This window comes from Crinia signifera, chromosome 2 (genome assembly GCF_055691185.1).
Source record: "Crinia signifera chromosome 2, ASM5569118v1, whole genome shotgun sequence".
Classification (NCBI taxonomy): domain Eukaryota; kingdom Metazoa; phylum Chordata; class Amphibia; order Anura; family Myobatrachidae; genus Crinia; species Crinia signifera.
Window position 1 is genome coordinate 321,656,114 of NC_139218.1, and position 16,900 is coordinate 321,673,013.

The 16,900-nt window shown below is 43.8% G+C and overlaps 1 protein-coding gene across 1 annotated transcript in view; it reads right to left on the reverse strand.

Annotated features, from left to right (window-relative positions):
- Window positions 1–459: 459 nt before the first annotated feature.
- Window positions 460–16,900, reverse strand: part of RAB5B (RAB5B, member RAS oncogene family) — a 62,664-nt gene continuing 46,223 nt past the window's right edge. The window contains exons 5-6 of the mRNA XM_083169184.1: window positions 13,891–13,984; window positions 460–5,221 (exon numbers count right to left, since the gene is read on the reverse strand). Coding sequence (XP_083025310.1) covers window positions 5,106–5,221; window positions 13,891–13,984 — 210 coding nt within the window. The 3' untranslated portion in view covers window positions 460–5,105. The remainder of the gene's footprint in view (window positions 5,222–13,890; window positions 13,985–16,900) is intronic.

Here is a 16,900-nt window from a genome sequence, read left to right on the forward strand (position 1 = left end):
AATAAGGCCCAGAGTTATTTAATGTGTTGGTTATCCATTTATTGATATAAGTTGTGAACTAAAGTGCTATGTCCATTTCTTAAATTCTAGATATTTACCTTTAATACTAAAATATCTCTGGTTCTTTTAAATGTAACATAAAACCTCCATTCAGTCTCCTCTTCAAATATACATATAGTACAGGTGTGTATTGATAACAGCAGCCCAGATTTACACAAACGTTTTCGCTGCCCCATAGCACTTCCAACACTCTTGGGCAAAGTTGGGCTGATTTTAGCTAGCAAATAGTGCTAATTCAGGTGCTGTTTCTGGTGTTAAAAATAAGTTGCGCCAGCACATTGCACCCTCCGCGCAAAATAGGACTGAACCCTATGTATATGCTACGGAGCATCATAGAACCAAATTTAAATTATTTTAAAGAACAAGAAATTTTCTTTGAAAGAACGAATCGTACAACGGTTAAGAAGCGAAGTTCATTTAATATACACACACACAGTCTTTGTTTTTAACTTACATTAAATTACATTGGTAGATCAGGGGTATATGTCCATTATGATTATAACTAAAGTTAGATTTTATTTAAATTTTATTTTTTTTAAATGCAAAGATGACCAAAGGAGAAAAAATAGATTACATTTGAGTGTATTTTAACTTGGTCCAAGTTTCCACTACATATTATATGGTGCAAAACACAAACAAAAACATGACGTGCCCCATGTAACCTCCTAGGGACAGCAATAGCTTTATGTGGCAATGCAGAGTCTCTACACCCTCACATTAAGCGTGACAAGCACAACAATAAGGTCTCCGCTGTCCATGAATAGAAGATTGTAGCAGTGATCGCTGTAAGGTGATGCACAGTGAGGCCACAGCACTGGACTCGAGATGTTTATCTAAAGCCAGGGTTTACAAAGACACTAGATATGTACTTAATGATTAGTGGACTTATGACATGCATAATGTATATAACTTGCATACTAATAATGCTTCCCCATATAACATTGCAATACACTTTAATGATTATTAAATCAATTTTAAATCTAACTCCCATGCTCGACAGTCAGAAGGACCACATTGTTGTCCAAGTAAGCCCTGCTACACACAAATCATTGCCATCTCAGCAGCTTCATACATGACCGGGAATCTCTACAGCATGGATATCAATAAGGCAGGAGTGCTGCATATTGCAGGAGACCATTCCGTCTAGCCCATCAGGCCAAGCTCCTGGATCCGCCCTGGAATTACCGGGGCCTAGGAATGTGGTTGTAATATTAACATTCATACGTAGTGTTCATTCTAGTATCCTCCATCTTTGAAAACCCATGCAGTTCCTGTTGCCTGCCTGGGGTGTCGCGGTCTGCTGTGGTGTTTCTAGCAAAGGTCTGCTTTGCATATCAGTGCTGATATACAGACCACACTGTGCTAGCACTACAGCAGACAGCGACACCCCAGGCAGGGAAGAGGAACTGCATGGGATTTCAAAGATGGCGGGTGCTAGAATGAACACTAATACAGGTGGATAGTGATCATCGTTCATTAGCGTTTACCAACAGTGTCATTAATTATTTAAGCCCATTATTACTGGAAACTGGTCATTATTAGGCCATGGATGCTGAGATGCCAAGCTAGTTCTGCGATATTGTAGAGTGTGTGGCCAGCATAAATGAAAATGACCTTTGGGCAGAACCAATGCTTCAGTAGAGCTAAATCTCAACATTACAGAGGTTACACATGTGCTTATACAAAGTGTGTGGCTGAAATCATTTGAAAAAACACCCAAACAAGTAGCTTGCGTAACATTCACCGACTTGTATATGCCAAGTCATTTCTTCTATTGACCTCTAATTCTTTAGGGCTTGTTTCAGGAAACTCCAAACCATCCCATGTATGAGATGCCTAAACAGGATGTGGTCAGGAACACAGCAGTAGGGATCCTGATGGATGTAATCCAAAAAGGTTAGTACTGGCTTTGGGGTTAGGCAATGCAGGAAGGTTAGGATTAGCTGCGGGAGAAGTGCATTTGGGGCTAGGATAAAAATACAATGATCCTTTGGGATTCTTACTATCGGGATCCTACTGTCTATATTATGACTGTAGTGTAACTCCAAAAAATAACAGTGATTATTTATGGACATTGCTCAAAGATTTAATTGTAAAAAAAGTGCAGCTTGTAGAATGTTACTACTTAACCCTTTAAGTATGGAAAACAAAAAGGGCGGCATTAACATTAATCTACTTTATAGCAAAAAAATGGGCCAAGGACAGGGATGGCCAAATCAGTCCTTGAGGTCTACCAACAGTTCAGGGTTTCCAGACTACCTGTGGATCTGTACAATGTGTTAGTTAGAAATTAATGCAGCATAGGTTTGAAAAAGTGGTCGTTAGTAATGACTACCAACTGTCACACTTTCCAGACCACTAATCTGGTGCACAGGTATAATGACTACACCTGTGCACCAGCTAGACAATATGGAAAACGCGAACTGTTGGAAGATATCAGGAACTGGTTTGGCCGAACCATCGCTAGGAAATAACCAAAATCAAACAAAAGACATTCATAATGGAGTTCTGGACAGACTCTTAAAATGATAAGTTATACATAGGGTAAGAGCACAATTGTAGTACAGTGTTTGCTCCAGTTCAGTGATTAGAACCCCTTAGAAAAGCTTTGTATGTGTTTTGACATACAAGTCAAAGTTGAGGACCTCTAGGACATGTCGTAAGCTTTGTCATGCATATGCTGTTTAACCCTCTACAAATTCCATGCCCACATGTGATCTATACCACAGGTTCTCAAAATCTGTCCTCATGACCCAACACACAGTTCATGATTCCAGGTCAGCTGTGGATTTTTAGAATGTGAGAGTTAGTAATACACAGCGCAACCTGCCAGGTGACCTGGAAAACCTGAACTGTGTGGGGTCCTAAGGGCCGAATTTGAAGTCCACTGATCTATAGGACCATGATAGACCACTACCTAGATTAACCCTACTTTCTCATGTCCTATGTAAATTATGTCATACAAAATGTAATCATAATAATAAACACACTTAAAAACATTCCAGTCCAGCTATGGAAGGAAGGCACATTTCAAGAGAAAAAAACTGGCAATCCATAAAGCCACAGACATTAGTAAGAACACTTAGCACACACACACAGGAAGGCACATACCCGCCATGCCAACTGGTGTATAGAGGAGACTAAAGCAACACTCAAGTGTACTATGGTACACTGACTTTGTTAGAATACCCTTGTAAACGGTTAGAGAACGACACACATGCTGTGATGGGTGAAACGTAACCAAAAACCACAGGAAAGCTGTGAGTTCTAATCAATGTTGTGAGATCAGCTACATACAGCATAGCAGGGAATGGATCCCACAGCAATATATAGAAATAAGCAGACCGTGTGTGGAAGTGAACTTCAGAGCTATTTTACAACCACTTCTGAACTAAAGTGCATGCTGCTGGAAGCAGCCATTGCTGTACTTAATACGCTTCAGAATGATTACAAAACGAAGAAAATAGTAATCAGTGACCATAGTACACCCATTAATGAAGGGAGAGGGCTGTCTTTGATGCATTAAATAATATTTTGTTTTAGGGATTTGACACAATCCTTAGTTTCAGGTGTATTCAGAACCTCTTACCTGTGCTCTCCCAATCTGGCAGGTTCTGCAGTATCTGTAACAGTCTGAGCAGGAGATGCTCCTTACTGGGGCAGCTTCATCTAAACAGTCATGGGCAACGCTGCAGCTGGACCTTCCTGTTGCTAGCCTTGTCAGATTTAGCAAGAGACTATAAATAAACCTTTTACATATTCATCCCACTCGTCCTACACTAACAAAGGAGTTTACTTTTGAACCTTTTATAGATCAAATTTGTTCTATGTTTCGGTTACTTGACCAAGTGCTTGTTAAAAAGAAGAAGTGGTAACATTTAGTCCTCCCAGACAATTTCCATGCGGACGTAGATTTTGTAGACGGCTCCAATACTATCAGTAGGCCACACTCCCCACTGTGCAGACACCTGTGGAATTGGTGCAATAGGTCAGATACAGATGAACTGGCTATGCTCAGACATCGATGTTCTCCATATCCCTTGTAAAAATGCGGATGCTGCATAAAATCCCTGAACCCTTTCACACTGCTAAAGGCATTTGGATGATCTAAACCTACATTCCGTTTCCTTTCAGAATAGTTTTGTAATCCAGGTTATGTGCTTTAAATCTTATGACACAAACAGGTTTTTAATTTACAATAGAGAATGAATGTAGATTTTTACTACATCATGAAAGGCCACAAAAGCCTGGAAACCAGCATTCTCTAACAACAGAAGAGGTGCTCACAACTTGCAGTGCTTATTAGGATACAGAAATCTCATATAAAATGCCCACACCTGCAACAGTTCCCCACCTGCTTCTTTGCAAACTGTTTTTGGGCTAAAAGCACCCAGCTAAGGGTTAATCATGAATGGATAGTTCTCCAGCTGCCAAAGTCCTGGCATACACACAATGCATTTCTTAAATAAAGAAAACCGTAAATCAGATGTAATAAACGTGAGGCTCCTGTGAAGATCTACCGAGTACATGACGGGCTGCAAAACAAGGAGGAACAGGAGAAGAAAGCAGAAGGTTGTGGAAAGGGGGTGGGGAGACGTACATGAAATCAAAAATCAATATTAAAGTCACTATATGCAGCTATAATACAAAGTATCAGTTTTTTTTTTTTTGCTTCTTTTCTCATTTGCTCTATTCAGGAGGACTGGTCCCCAGATGCCATCCTTTGCTGTGTCACCTAGAGCAGTCTGTGTGTGTTTATTGGAAGCGTTAAGAACGAAACAATTCAAACCCACAAAAGTGCAGTTAGCAGGGAGCTCTCCGAGGGCTGCAGTGGTGTGGGAGGTAGAAGGGGAAGGTTCAAGCCAGTTACTTTGTTCCCTTGTGTAGTTATCCGTTGGTAAGTGAGGAGGAGGGAAGTGTAGAAGGGAAAGTCCTGGCAGAAGAGTGAGCTGCTGGAAAGGTGTTTAGTTGTATCTCTGAAGCATGGAAGGGCAGGTGCAGGAGGAGAGGTTATAATCTTATCTTGGATCCCCTTTGTTCCCCTGTTAATTGTTGCAGCACTGGCTCCTGTTCTGCTGTGTCTGCTCGTGGAGATCCACACCTCGGCTCCGGCCAGCTGCCCCACTGCTGCTCTGGGGCTCGGTTTTTGGCAGCTTCTTAGCTGTGAGAAGGAAGGAGAGAAAGTCTTAGGCTATAGCTGCAGTAAAATTAAGTTATACAGTGTCTTTAAATATAGTATACCAGCCTTCAACATATCTCCCTAGCTGCAACTTCAAGAGATTATATCTATCGATATCTCTGTCTCTATATATATATACACACACACACACACACACACACACACACAAACTACAGAGGGCTGTCAGAGTACTTAGGCAAATACCTTGCTCCAGATCATCTAGTCTGTTTTGAAGATGTTATTTAGGGCCAGATGTATCAAGCTTCAAAAAGTGATAAAATGGAGTGATAAAAAGCCAGCCAATCAGCTCCCATCTGCCAGGTTACAGGCTAGGTTTGAAAAATGAAAGCTGATTGGCTGGTTGTTTATCACTCTCCAAAGCTTGATACATCTGGCCCTTAGTCAAGTATAATTTACTAGTAAGTTCACTTGAAGCAAATGCTTGCAAAGCTAGATGATGTAGTTTCACTTTCTGCCAACAGATGGCAGTGTAAAGCCCTGTACGCACAGTTTTCTCGTCTCAGCATGAAAGCCGCCCAGTGTGTACAGGGCAGTGACGAGTGCTGCTGCACCCTCCCGTATCATCGCTGCCGCTCATCTGCTGGTATCGGGGCTGAAATCACTGGAAATATGGTCGCTGGCGACCATATTGCCAGTGATGGGAGTGTGCCCTGGCGATAAATTGCCAGGTGCGCGCTCCCGTTTTCAGCCCCGTTCTAATCGCTGGTCGCAGGAGCTTGCTGATTACCTCTGCGGCACCGCCGGCAGAGGTTCCCTTTCATCAGCGACCATCTCTGGTCGCTGATGAAAAGGAGAAACTGAGCAATATATTGCTCAGCAATATATCTCCCCCATGTGTACGGGGCTATATAGATGATGGTGCATATATGGTCCTAAGGTTTACTTAACACAGGGCAATTTAACCGCTTTGACTGATTCATCATTTGCTTTCAGATAAGGGGGCAGTTGCCTAAGGGGATGAGCAGTTGACAGAGGTTGAAACATACGAAGTGTTGAAATGTTAAGTGTCAGAAAATGTGTATATTTTTAAACTGAGAGCAAATAATTGCAACTTAAACACCATAATTTTTTCCAATCGTACCGTATGACTAGGTCTAGGAATAAGAGCAAGCAAAACTGTTAAGAGTAAATGTCCATACACACTGGGCGTTGTTGCCCAGCGATGCATAGACACTGAGCAATTTTAGCCTGGAACAGCAATTTTCACAATAGGAGATTGTGGAAAGTGGTTCAGTCTGCTTGTAAAACCAGCAGATGGACAGTGGCGGCCGGCGATGTCAACTTGAAAATGCCTTTGTTAATTCAGCATAGATTAATGCAGGTGAGGGATTGTGATTATTATAGAAGGCTATTAGTAGATTGCAAATATTATTATTGGTAAATTGTTACGTTATTTGCCTATTTCTAAGGATTTCACTGCCTCCCATTAGCCTTCTAGAATAATCACAATCCCTAACCTGCATTAATCTATGCTGAATTCACAAATACATTTTCAAGTTGACATTTGTATTATTTTAATACATCACCTTTTTCTCTATTTCACAAATATGTATGTATGTGTGTGTGTCTTTAAGTATGTGATTTTAACCTCTATAATTTCACTGTTATTTCCCAAAATATAACATTAACAGTCCCTCTTTCTCTCTTTGGATACTATGTTAAACCCCTGACTCTTGGGAACTGCACCCCCACAACTGATCAATAAATTTAGGGAACCGAAATTTCGTTATTTTCAAGAAAACATTTTCACTGTGCAGGTATACCCCTAGCTCCTAAACGGAGCAACCATTCCTTGATATATCAGACAGTGCCTGGAGCTAGAGATGGGACAGAGCTGCAGCAAATAATGTTGCATAGAAAACTGAGCCTGTGAGCCAGCTTTTAAATTGTGCCCTGTGCTCACTTCTCTGCCGGGGTGCAGTTTCTTCAGTCACTCTCCCAAATGCTGCCCCTGTCCCTTTGTTATACTGCAATTGTCAGTGTGAGGGTGGGGTGGGAGGAGGATCCAGCAGCAATAGCTGAAATCCTGCCAATTGCCAGCAGCAGTGAGTGCTCCCAGCTCTTCCATTACTCCTGCATGGTGTCACCCCAGCGGCACCAACTCACCCTTGCATCTAGCAACCAGCCTGTTACCCACCAGAGGGACCAGTCTACCTGTCTATCCTCCAGAGACTGCCAGCAATATGCCACCTAAGTAAGTGCGTGTATGCAGCAGGGGTATACAGGTGTGCAGGATTGGAGAAAGGAGTTGAGACTGGAGAGTGTAGGAATCGACATAAAAATGAACTGTCCCCCCGCTAACAAAATAAAAAAAAAAGTCTAGATCCACCCCTGCCTTCGCTAGATGCTGTTTTTACAAATATTGAAACAAAACCAGCACATTGCCTTCTCATAGCCTAAGGCCAGCCTCCACCAGCTGTCATCACGCTTCGAAGGATGCCGATGGAATGCTAAAAAGTAGATGAACCTAGCATCATGCAAATACTCCAACTTCTACACTAAACCATTTACAAGTACCTATACCCAATTCCAACAAACATTAGTTCTAGAGCTCATTCAAATTGGCCCACATTACACCTTTTTAATAGCCTCTATAACTGAAGAGCTCAATTGCCAGAGACCCAGCCCCCGGGGTTCTACCGTCATTGTTTGCAGTAGCCGCTTTTAACATTGTTACATGGAACCACCTTTCTAGTCCCTAGTTACGATCTTTATACCCAAGTACTGGCTAATGGATACCTCTCCTTACCTTTCCACAAACAGGTAGGTACCTCCATCTCCTCTTCTGTTTGTAAAACTCTATTTCTAGTGCAAACAAGATTTTCTGATCATTGTATTGACTCAGTAGAACATAAAATGGCTCTTTTCGCAGATGACCTAATGCTTTAGGTTTCATATCCTGCAGTTTCAATATCACTTATCATCAAACTTATTGACCTGAACTGAGCTACAAGATAAACTATGATAAATCTCAAATAATCACTTGAAGATAAGCGTAAATGTACCTGGTTGTTAAAATTCCTATGGCAAGGCACGATTCTGTAGAATGATACAAGGCAAGCCCAAGTGATTCACAGGCTTTCCAGCATTATATGCTATTCTGCTGCATAGTGGACCGGTTGCTAGATCTTCCCATGTTTAATGATCCGGCATGGAGATTAAGCTCTACAATCCATACTTACCATGTACCCTTATTGCAAAAGCTGAACTAAAATCCCTCTGGCTATTCTTCATATCATCATCTTCCCGGGACATTTATTGTTCATGGATAGCAATGAAAAAAACCAGACCGCAAACACCTTACCACAAAATAGGTCTCCATTTGGGGAAATTGGAACTTCACACCTAGTATGCACAATGCCACCTTCTTAAAGTGAATTGAAGCCAGGATAGCCAATATTTGAGATTTAATTCACCCTGGAGGAATTTTTCCAGTAAATTGTTTCCATGTATTTTACAACTATGCTTCTATACCCAATGCTTTAAAACAGGCCATACTTTATTATTCCTTTATTCCCATCTAGAATGGACAAGTCAGGTGTGTGTGTTTGGTGGTGGTGGTGGGGGGGTGTTAATTCCATGGCCACTGGGACCAATATAAATGTGTATCATGGCTGAGGCATTAGCTCTCTGTCAAGTGCTACTCCAAATATATATATTCTATGTATTTTTACCCTCAGAAGGACGGCTCAAAGAACCCTGGGCTTTTTATGCGTTTGCACCCTAGTACACAGACGAAGTTTGAGGATTCCCTATGAAAAATATCTGGATGAGAAAGTTAGTTTTGCTCATTCCATGCATCCTATTACATCGGTTAAGTTTACAAAATGTGCGAGTATAATGCAGCCCACACATGCACCGATTCCAGCGTGCGTTGTGGGCTTAACTAGCACACACAGCATCGCATCGTATGCCTTGTGCATGCGATGCTGTGCTAGAAAAAGCTAGTACAAAAAGTATGTGCAGCACATACTTTTTGTACTGTACGATGAGGTGCCGCGGGAGCGCGCACCCCATCGTACAGCATCGCACCGCCGGCATCGGCGCATGTGTGGGCTGCATTACAAGTGCTATGAGTTTAACAACACAAATTTGCCATCTATATAGACAGCTGTCTAATGACCATGTTCTAGTTGCTTATGCTCTTCACCACAGACTCTGTTTTGCACTTGCAATCACTAGTTCAAAATGCACGCGATGTGCTAAAGCACTTTGCGTGCAATCTAGTTCACAAAGTACTTGCAGCACATACTTTATGCACCATGTATGGGTGTTTTTACTGTCTGCATACAGATTGTTTGTTACCTATTCACTTACCTTTGTTATACCATTTTCTATATTGTACCATGTTTATATATTGATTATTCAGCAAAATAAAAAAAAGTGCTTTGGTGTCTTTCACAACTTTATAAAAAATTAACTGTGGTAGGGCATGCCAGGATTTTGTAGTTCCCCATTTTCCCAGCAGATAATAAAACCGTTAATGTAAAGCCACCATGTTTAGCATTAAAATACTGATGGTAAAATCAGCAAATATCAGTGGATCTGAATAATCCCGGCTTAGTAAACATATTCCCAACCATAATAGTACAAAGTGCAGACTTCTAATAAGTTAGAAAGCTCACATACAAGGTTACTGAACTGTAAGTCATTGACTAGCTGTTGCCATGCACTTTGTACATTCATGAGTCAATTATCAATTCACTCTCTCTATAACAAGACATAAAATATACGCAGATAAAGGACTCACAGCATGATGTCAAAGCACTGTTTTACATAACTATTTTATATCAAATACATTTTGGATAAGATTTGGGGTTTATTCACAACATGCTGTGTTTTAATCAATTTTACAAACGTTACACAGCTTTGTCCCAGCCACATTTCTTATATAAAAATAATAAGATCACACCAGTCACCACAAAAGTATTAAATCACGCATCTAGCCATGCAGTCTTCATTTGCAAACATTTGTGATTCAAAATGGGGAGTTCTGAAGAGCTCAGGGGTAGATTTATTAAGCTCGGTGAAGTGATAAAGTGTCTGGTTTTTATCACCGGCCAATCAGCTCCTACCTGTCATTTTCCAAATCAAGCCTGTAACTTCACAGTTAGGAACAGATTGGCTGGTGATAATAACCAGACACACTCACTTCACCAAGCTTAATAAATCTGGCCCTCGGTGACTTCAAGGATACAGTGATAGGAATCCACCTTTGCAATAAGACACTGAAATGTCCTCCCTGCTGGATATTCCATGGTTAACTAAGTGCGCTTATTTGAAAGTGGAATTCCACTGGCTGGGTTGCCAGTGGAATGGCAACCCAGCCATGAAGCGGAAGACCAAGTGAAATCAGAGCAGAGTCAGCGACTGCTAAGGCACATGGTGCATTAAACTCGCCAACACACTGCTGATCCTATAGTTGAAGAGGTCCAAATTCTACTGGTATTGATGCAAGCACAAAAGCAGTGTGATCGGGAGTTTGATGAATAGGGCGAGCAGCTGCATACAAGCCTCACATCACCCAGGTTCAAGGTCAAGTGTCAGATGGAGTGGAGTAAAGCTTTGCCGTCATGTGGGCTAGATTGGGTTTGGCAGATGCCAGGAGGATGTTATGCAACGTTTTCTGGGAGTGCTCAGAAAATGCAGGCGTTCCATGGCCATCGGGAGGGAGGGCCGGTTACGTCATCAGCAGCCTCCTACTCCCCAAGGCCTTCATAGCGCTGAGTCTAGACTTACTCGGAGGCTTGGGAACAGGGGGAAATCCATTCCATGGTAAGTGATTCCAAACAGATTTCCCCCCGTGTGAACGGCTGAAAAACACATTCACAGCCTTGCACATGGGTGGGAATTCACTCGGGCAGGTTGGCCTTTACCTACTTGCTGGTAGGTAAAGGCCAAGTCAGCGAGCAAGTCTTAATCGGGCAATATATGCAAAAGCAGCTAGTATTTACCCTGTAGAGAAACAATATAAAATGTATGTGCTCCCTTTGCGTGCCAACATGGCTTGCTTCAGACACAAAAAGTTACTTTCTTTTGCTTTACTGAATCTGGCCCATGGTTTGAGGAGTTCAGAGTGAAAGAACTTGACTGGCCCACACAGAGAATATACTTCAACCCCAATCAGCACCTTTGGGATGAACTGGAACAGTTATAGTTTAAAGCTATAGGGCCTTTTTATTAAGCAATAGAGATATTTTGTCCCTCGGTGGAGGCTGTAAGCAAATGTAGGGAATGGTCTCTGCTGCCAACTGCCATTTCAGATATTTTTGACCTGTTCACACCTCCTGTGGGTTCATAGCTCATGTCCGTTAGGTCACATGAATTACAACAAACTCCGGACACTAAGGGATTCTGGGAATAGAAAGCAAATCATGTAACTGTACTAAAATGAGTGGCATTGCACTACCTAGGTAAAGACCTGGGCAATAATACTTGATATAAGATACATTCCTCCCTTAATTTTAGTTTAGGCATACACAACAGAAAATATACATCTAAATGGTTAGACACCCCTTAAACATTCTAGTAATAAACTGTGGCTCTGTATCTCTGATGACAGACTATTTAAAAACATTTAAAACGGGTACGTTGACTGGCTCACATTTGCTTTCCTTTAATAGCCATCCTTAGACTTACATGGTAAGTAGTTAAGTTGCCGACAGACAGAACACCGATTGACAGCGTCCCCACAATCAAATATCAATAGAAAAATATACGGACCAGTGGCGGGATGGGCCGGGGGGCAGGGTGCCATGTGCCCCCCCCCCCCCCGGGCCGCTTTAAATACTGAAAAGGGCCCTGGTGGTCTAGTGTGTTTAGAGCGCCAGCCGCAGCTTCTGCCCGCGGGCAACCCGGCCGGCATTATACCCGATACCGCTGATACCTTCACTTGCTGCGGGCTGCGCGAGTTGAGAGGAGGGACAGTGTGTGTCACGGGCCGGCCCCTCCTGCTCCAGCGTGTGATGTGACGGCCGCGCTGCGGCATGAGACTGACTAGTGGTCTCAAAAGCGGAAGCAGGCGCAGTTAATTCGCTCACCGGCTCACCCCCCCCCACTATGTACCCAGGCCCGAGTGACTGGCCCAGGCCGTGGCCGGCCTCCACGGGACATTAGTATGCAGCACACTGAGCACTGGTTCAGAATGCAGAGCACTGTGTGTCCCAGACAGCGGTGCCCAGGTCCCCATACTCCAGGAGACAGTGAAAAGGGACAGTCAAAGTCATTCTGTGCCCTCACTTACACCCAGGCGGCCCCAGAAGCAGGTGTCCTAGCATGCAACCCCTGGCATCAAACAAGAAACCCGTAGCAACAAGCATGTAGGTAAGTGGCAAAAAATGTAATAGGCATCATGAAGTGTGGCATAATGTGTAATGGGCATTTCGGTGTTTGGTATAACGTATAATGGGCATTACCTGGTTTGGTATAATGTGTAATGGGCATTATGGCACGTGATGTAATGCGTAATGGCTCCTACACTTTTATCCTGGCTCCTACAATAACATAAAATTTGGTCAGCCCTGGCATAATGTGTAATGAGTATCAGAGTGTCTGGCTTAACCTGTAATGGGCATCAGAGGTGTGGCATAGTGTGTAATGGGCATCACGGTGTGTGGTGTAGTATGTAGTGGGCATCACGGTGTGTGGCATAGCGTGTAAGGGGCATCACGGTGTGTGGTGTAGTGTGTAATGGGCATCACGGTGTGTGGCGTAGTGTGTCATTGGCATCACGGTGTGTGGCGTAGTGTGTCATGGGCATCACGGTGTGTGGCGTAGTGTGTCATGGGCATCACGATGTGTGGTGTAGTGTGTAATGGGCATCACGGTGTGTGGTGTAGTGTGTAATGGGCATCACGGTGTGTAGCCTAATGTGTAATGGGCATTTTGGTGTACTGCCAAAGTAAAATGTGCGACAAAGTGTACAGTATGCCTGTGAAAATTTCACAGGCCTGCGATTATCTGCAAATCCATTTGCAATCATTTACCATCAAATGGTTTTCCTAGTGTGTGCAGTCTGTGCGTAGCAAAGGACTTACTCTGGTGCTGCGATAGAAACAGGAACGGGGCCGGAACTGACGTCACAGTCTGTGACTGTTACTTATGGGCCAGTGCTCTGGATTTGCCCCCCTGGCTAAAAGTTGCCAGCCAGCCCCTGATACGGACATATACACAACACGAGTATCAAAACAACATCAAAATACAGAGTCAGGAAGAAAACACAGGCACAACCACAATGCTGTCAGCCAAAATAATTGTTCATACAGTACCATCCCAGTGGGCATAGGAGGGATAATATAATACTGTGCCAAGGGCAGTGAGGCACCATATCCAAACCATGGTGAACCCAACAAGTCATGCGAGCCGACACAGAATGCTAATATGGTGTCCATGGCAACATTATAACTGTCGGTATTCTAACATGCACTGCATTAGGATCATGTCAATCTATTGACTGAGGGCATTTCAACAGTCGGTATTATGTATGTGACAGGATACCGACCACTACTCAGACATTTGCTTGCAAAAATCAATAGCAGATATTAATTGGAAAAAGTATAAAAGCATCTGTAACCAATAGGAAATGATGTCATTGAGGATTAGTCACATTCTTCTGCAGAACAATACTCTACCTATTGCAAGAAACAGGTCATTGACATTCATAGCCGTCTTGGCAGAGGTTTCCATAAATAACAGACTGTTATCATCCGCGTACGCCTGGGCTTCCTACAAATCAGAAAATCACAGGTCAAATTCCCAACTTATTGACCCTTTGGTTAAATGAATAAGAAGCAGAAGAAATACATTTTTCTCATAGGTATGTGAAAAAGTTATAAACCCTCGTAGTGTAAAATGTCAACGAACTATGAAGATAAAGAGGTCAGCCGTCCTTCCAGGATGGAAATCAGTTTTTATCAACAGTGATTACAGCATGGAACCAGAATCAGTCATCCCTGGTGATAAGAGATTTATTTTCTTTGCAGTAAATGTGACAATGTAAATACCAGATTACAGACTGTTTAAACAGATTTATCAGAAGAGACAGCTGCCAACTGTACAGATGGGATTGTGAGAGTGGATTTTTTCTATTATTGATTGGCAACCTATTGCTCTACACAAGTGTATTGTGCAGAGCAAAATACTATGATAGTTCCTATATGTATCCATCTCCATCTTAAAGCGGACACACAAATGCAGCAGTTCCCAAGCTGGGGTACTCTGCAGACTGTTTGGGGGGGGGGGGGAACCCCATAGACTATACACAGGCAATGGCCAGGCACAAAGGAACCCGATTCCTGGCCGCACATTACCCCGCTACTACTTAATAGGACACTCATACCCATAGGCGCCAAAACCGCGGGTTCTCCGGGCCCGAGCACCCACGGGCAGCGGGGTCCCTGCGGCGGATGGGAACTAGTAGCGGTATTAATACCGCTGCTAGTTACCATCCGCAACAGGGACCCACGCTGCTGATGGAATATCCGCTGCTGTACGGTCAGGACCCCCTGCCTACCTCTATCAAGGAATGGGGGGGCACCCTTGAGCACCCACTGGCAAAAACTTAAGCTGGCACCCCTGCTCATACCGCCCACTTCCACTCGTAAGTACTGTATAGATTTCAAACTGAGTGGAGGGAGGACTCCTAAATGAAAAGACTAATCATGGGGTACGGGGGAGAAACAAGGAATTTGGTACTTACCGATAATTCCCTTTCTCCGAGGCAGCAGGGGACACTGCAGTACTGACGTATGAGATAGAGTGGGTGCGTAGGAGGAGTCGGCACTTAAGTGAAAATTTCGTCTGTGGCTGGCTCCTCCCCCCTCTATCTCCCTCCAGACCCCAGTCTTAAAAAACGTGACCGAGAGAGGAAGGGGACAGGCAAAGCAGAACCACAGACTGGAAAACAAAGAATATTAGGAAAACACCTCAACCAACAGTCATGCATTCTTGAAACCAAACAATACAGATAAATAATACAATCTGTAAAAATACAGAACTAGCAGGACCCCCAAACAATCATGGCAGGAACGGTACTGCAAAAAACGGGACCAAAGCGTTGGGCGGGCGTGCAGTGTCCCCTGCTGCCTCGGAGAAAGGGAATTATCGGTAAGTACCAAATTCCTTGTTTCTCCTACCGCAGCAGGGGACACTGCAGTACCGATGTATGAGATGATACCAAAGCCACTACACCCGGGAGGGCGAGCGCTGAGGATCCTGTAAGACAGCTCTGCCAAAAGAAGAATCTTCCCTGGCAAACCTATCAAACTTGTAAAACCTAGCAAAGGTGTTGGAGCCTACCCACGTGGCGGCTCTACAAACCTGAGTCAGTGACACTCCCCTGGCAGCCGCCCAGGAAGTACTGACCGATCTGGTAGAGTGGGCAGTGATATTTGGAGGAACCTGAACGCGGGCTTTTGCGTACGCTTCCTTAATAGTAAGGCACAACCACCTGGCCAGAGTCTGCTTCGACGCTGGCCAACCCTTCTTTTCTGCCCCAAACAAAACAAATAAAGATTCCGTCTTCCGAAAAGGAGCAGTCCTATCCACATAGATGCGTAATGCTCTTACGACATCCAAACTTTCTGAAGACCCAGACAGGACCGGAACCACGATCGGCTGGTTCACGTGGAAAGAAGAGACTACCTTGGGAAGAAATTTAGGATTTGTCCTTAGTTCTGCACGGTCTCTGTGAAAAACCAAGAAAGGAGGACGACAAAGCAGAGCCCCCAGCTCTGAAACCCTCCTGGCCGAAGCCAATGCCAAGAGCATCAGAGTCTTCCATGTTAACGATTTCAAGTCCACTGAATCCAGTGGTTCAAAAGACTCAGATTTGAGAAACTCCAACAGGAGCCCCAAATCCCAAGGTTCAGTCGGTGGAACAAACTGAGACTGCAACCGTAAAGCTCCTTTAAGAAAAGTCTGCACCTCCGAAATGAGTGCCAATTTTCTGTTGAAAAATACAGACAAGGTGGAAATTTGGACCTTAATAGAACCTAACCGAAGGCCCTTGTCCAGACCTGCCTGAAGAAATTCCAAAAGACGAGGCAGCTGAAAAACCGCTTTTTCCACCTTCTTCCTCTGACACCATGCCACATAAGACTTCCAAATACGGTGATAATGCTTGGAAGTTACCTCCTTCCTAGCACTGAGCATGGTGGGGATTACTGTCACTGGAACACCCCGCCTTTTTAACAGGTCGGCTTCAACAGCCACGCCGTCAAACGTAGCTGCGTCAAGCCTGGGTAGGCGAATGGTCCTTGCTGCAGCAGGTCCTCCCTGAGAGGGAGACGCCACGGAACATCGGCCTGAAGAAGCTTCAAGTCCGAATACCAAGCCCTTCTCGGCCAAACTGGGGCTATTAAAATCGCTGAAGCTGACCCTCTTTTTAACCGTTTGAGTACCTGTGCTAACAAGGGAAACGGAGGGAAGATGTAGATGAGGTCGAAATTCCAATGAATCGAAAATGCATCCACCGCCCAGGCTCCCGGATCTCTCGATCTGGCACAGTAAAGAGGAAGTTGGTGATTCAGTCTGGACGCCATCATGTCGATCTGAGGAGTCCCCCACCGACGCGTGATGAGTTGGAAAACTTCCGGATTTAGTGTCCATTCTCCTGGATGGAAATCCTGGCGGCTTAGGTAA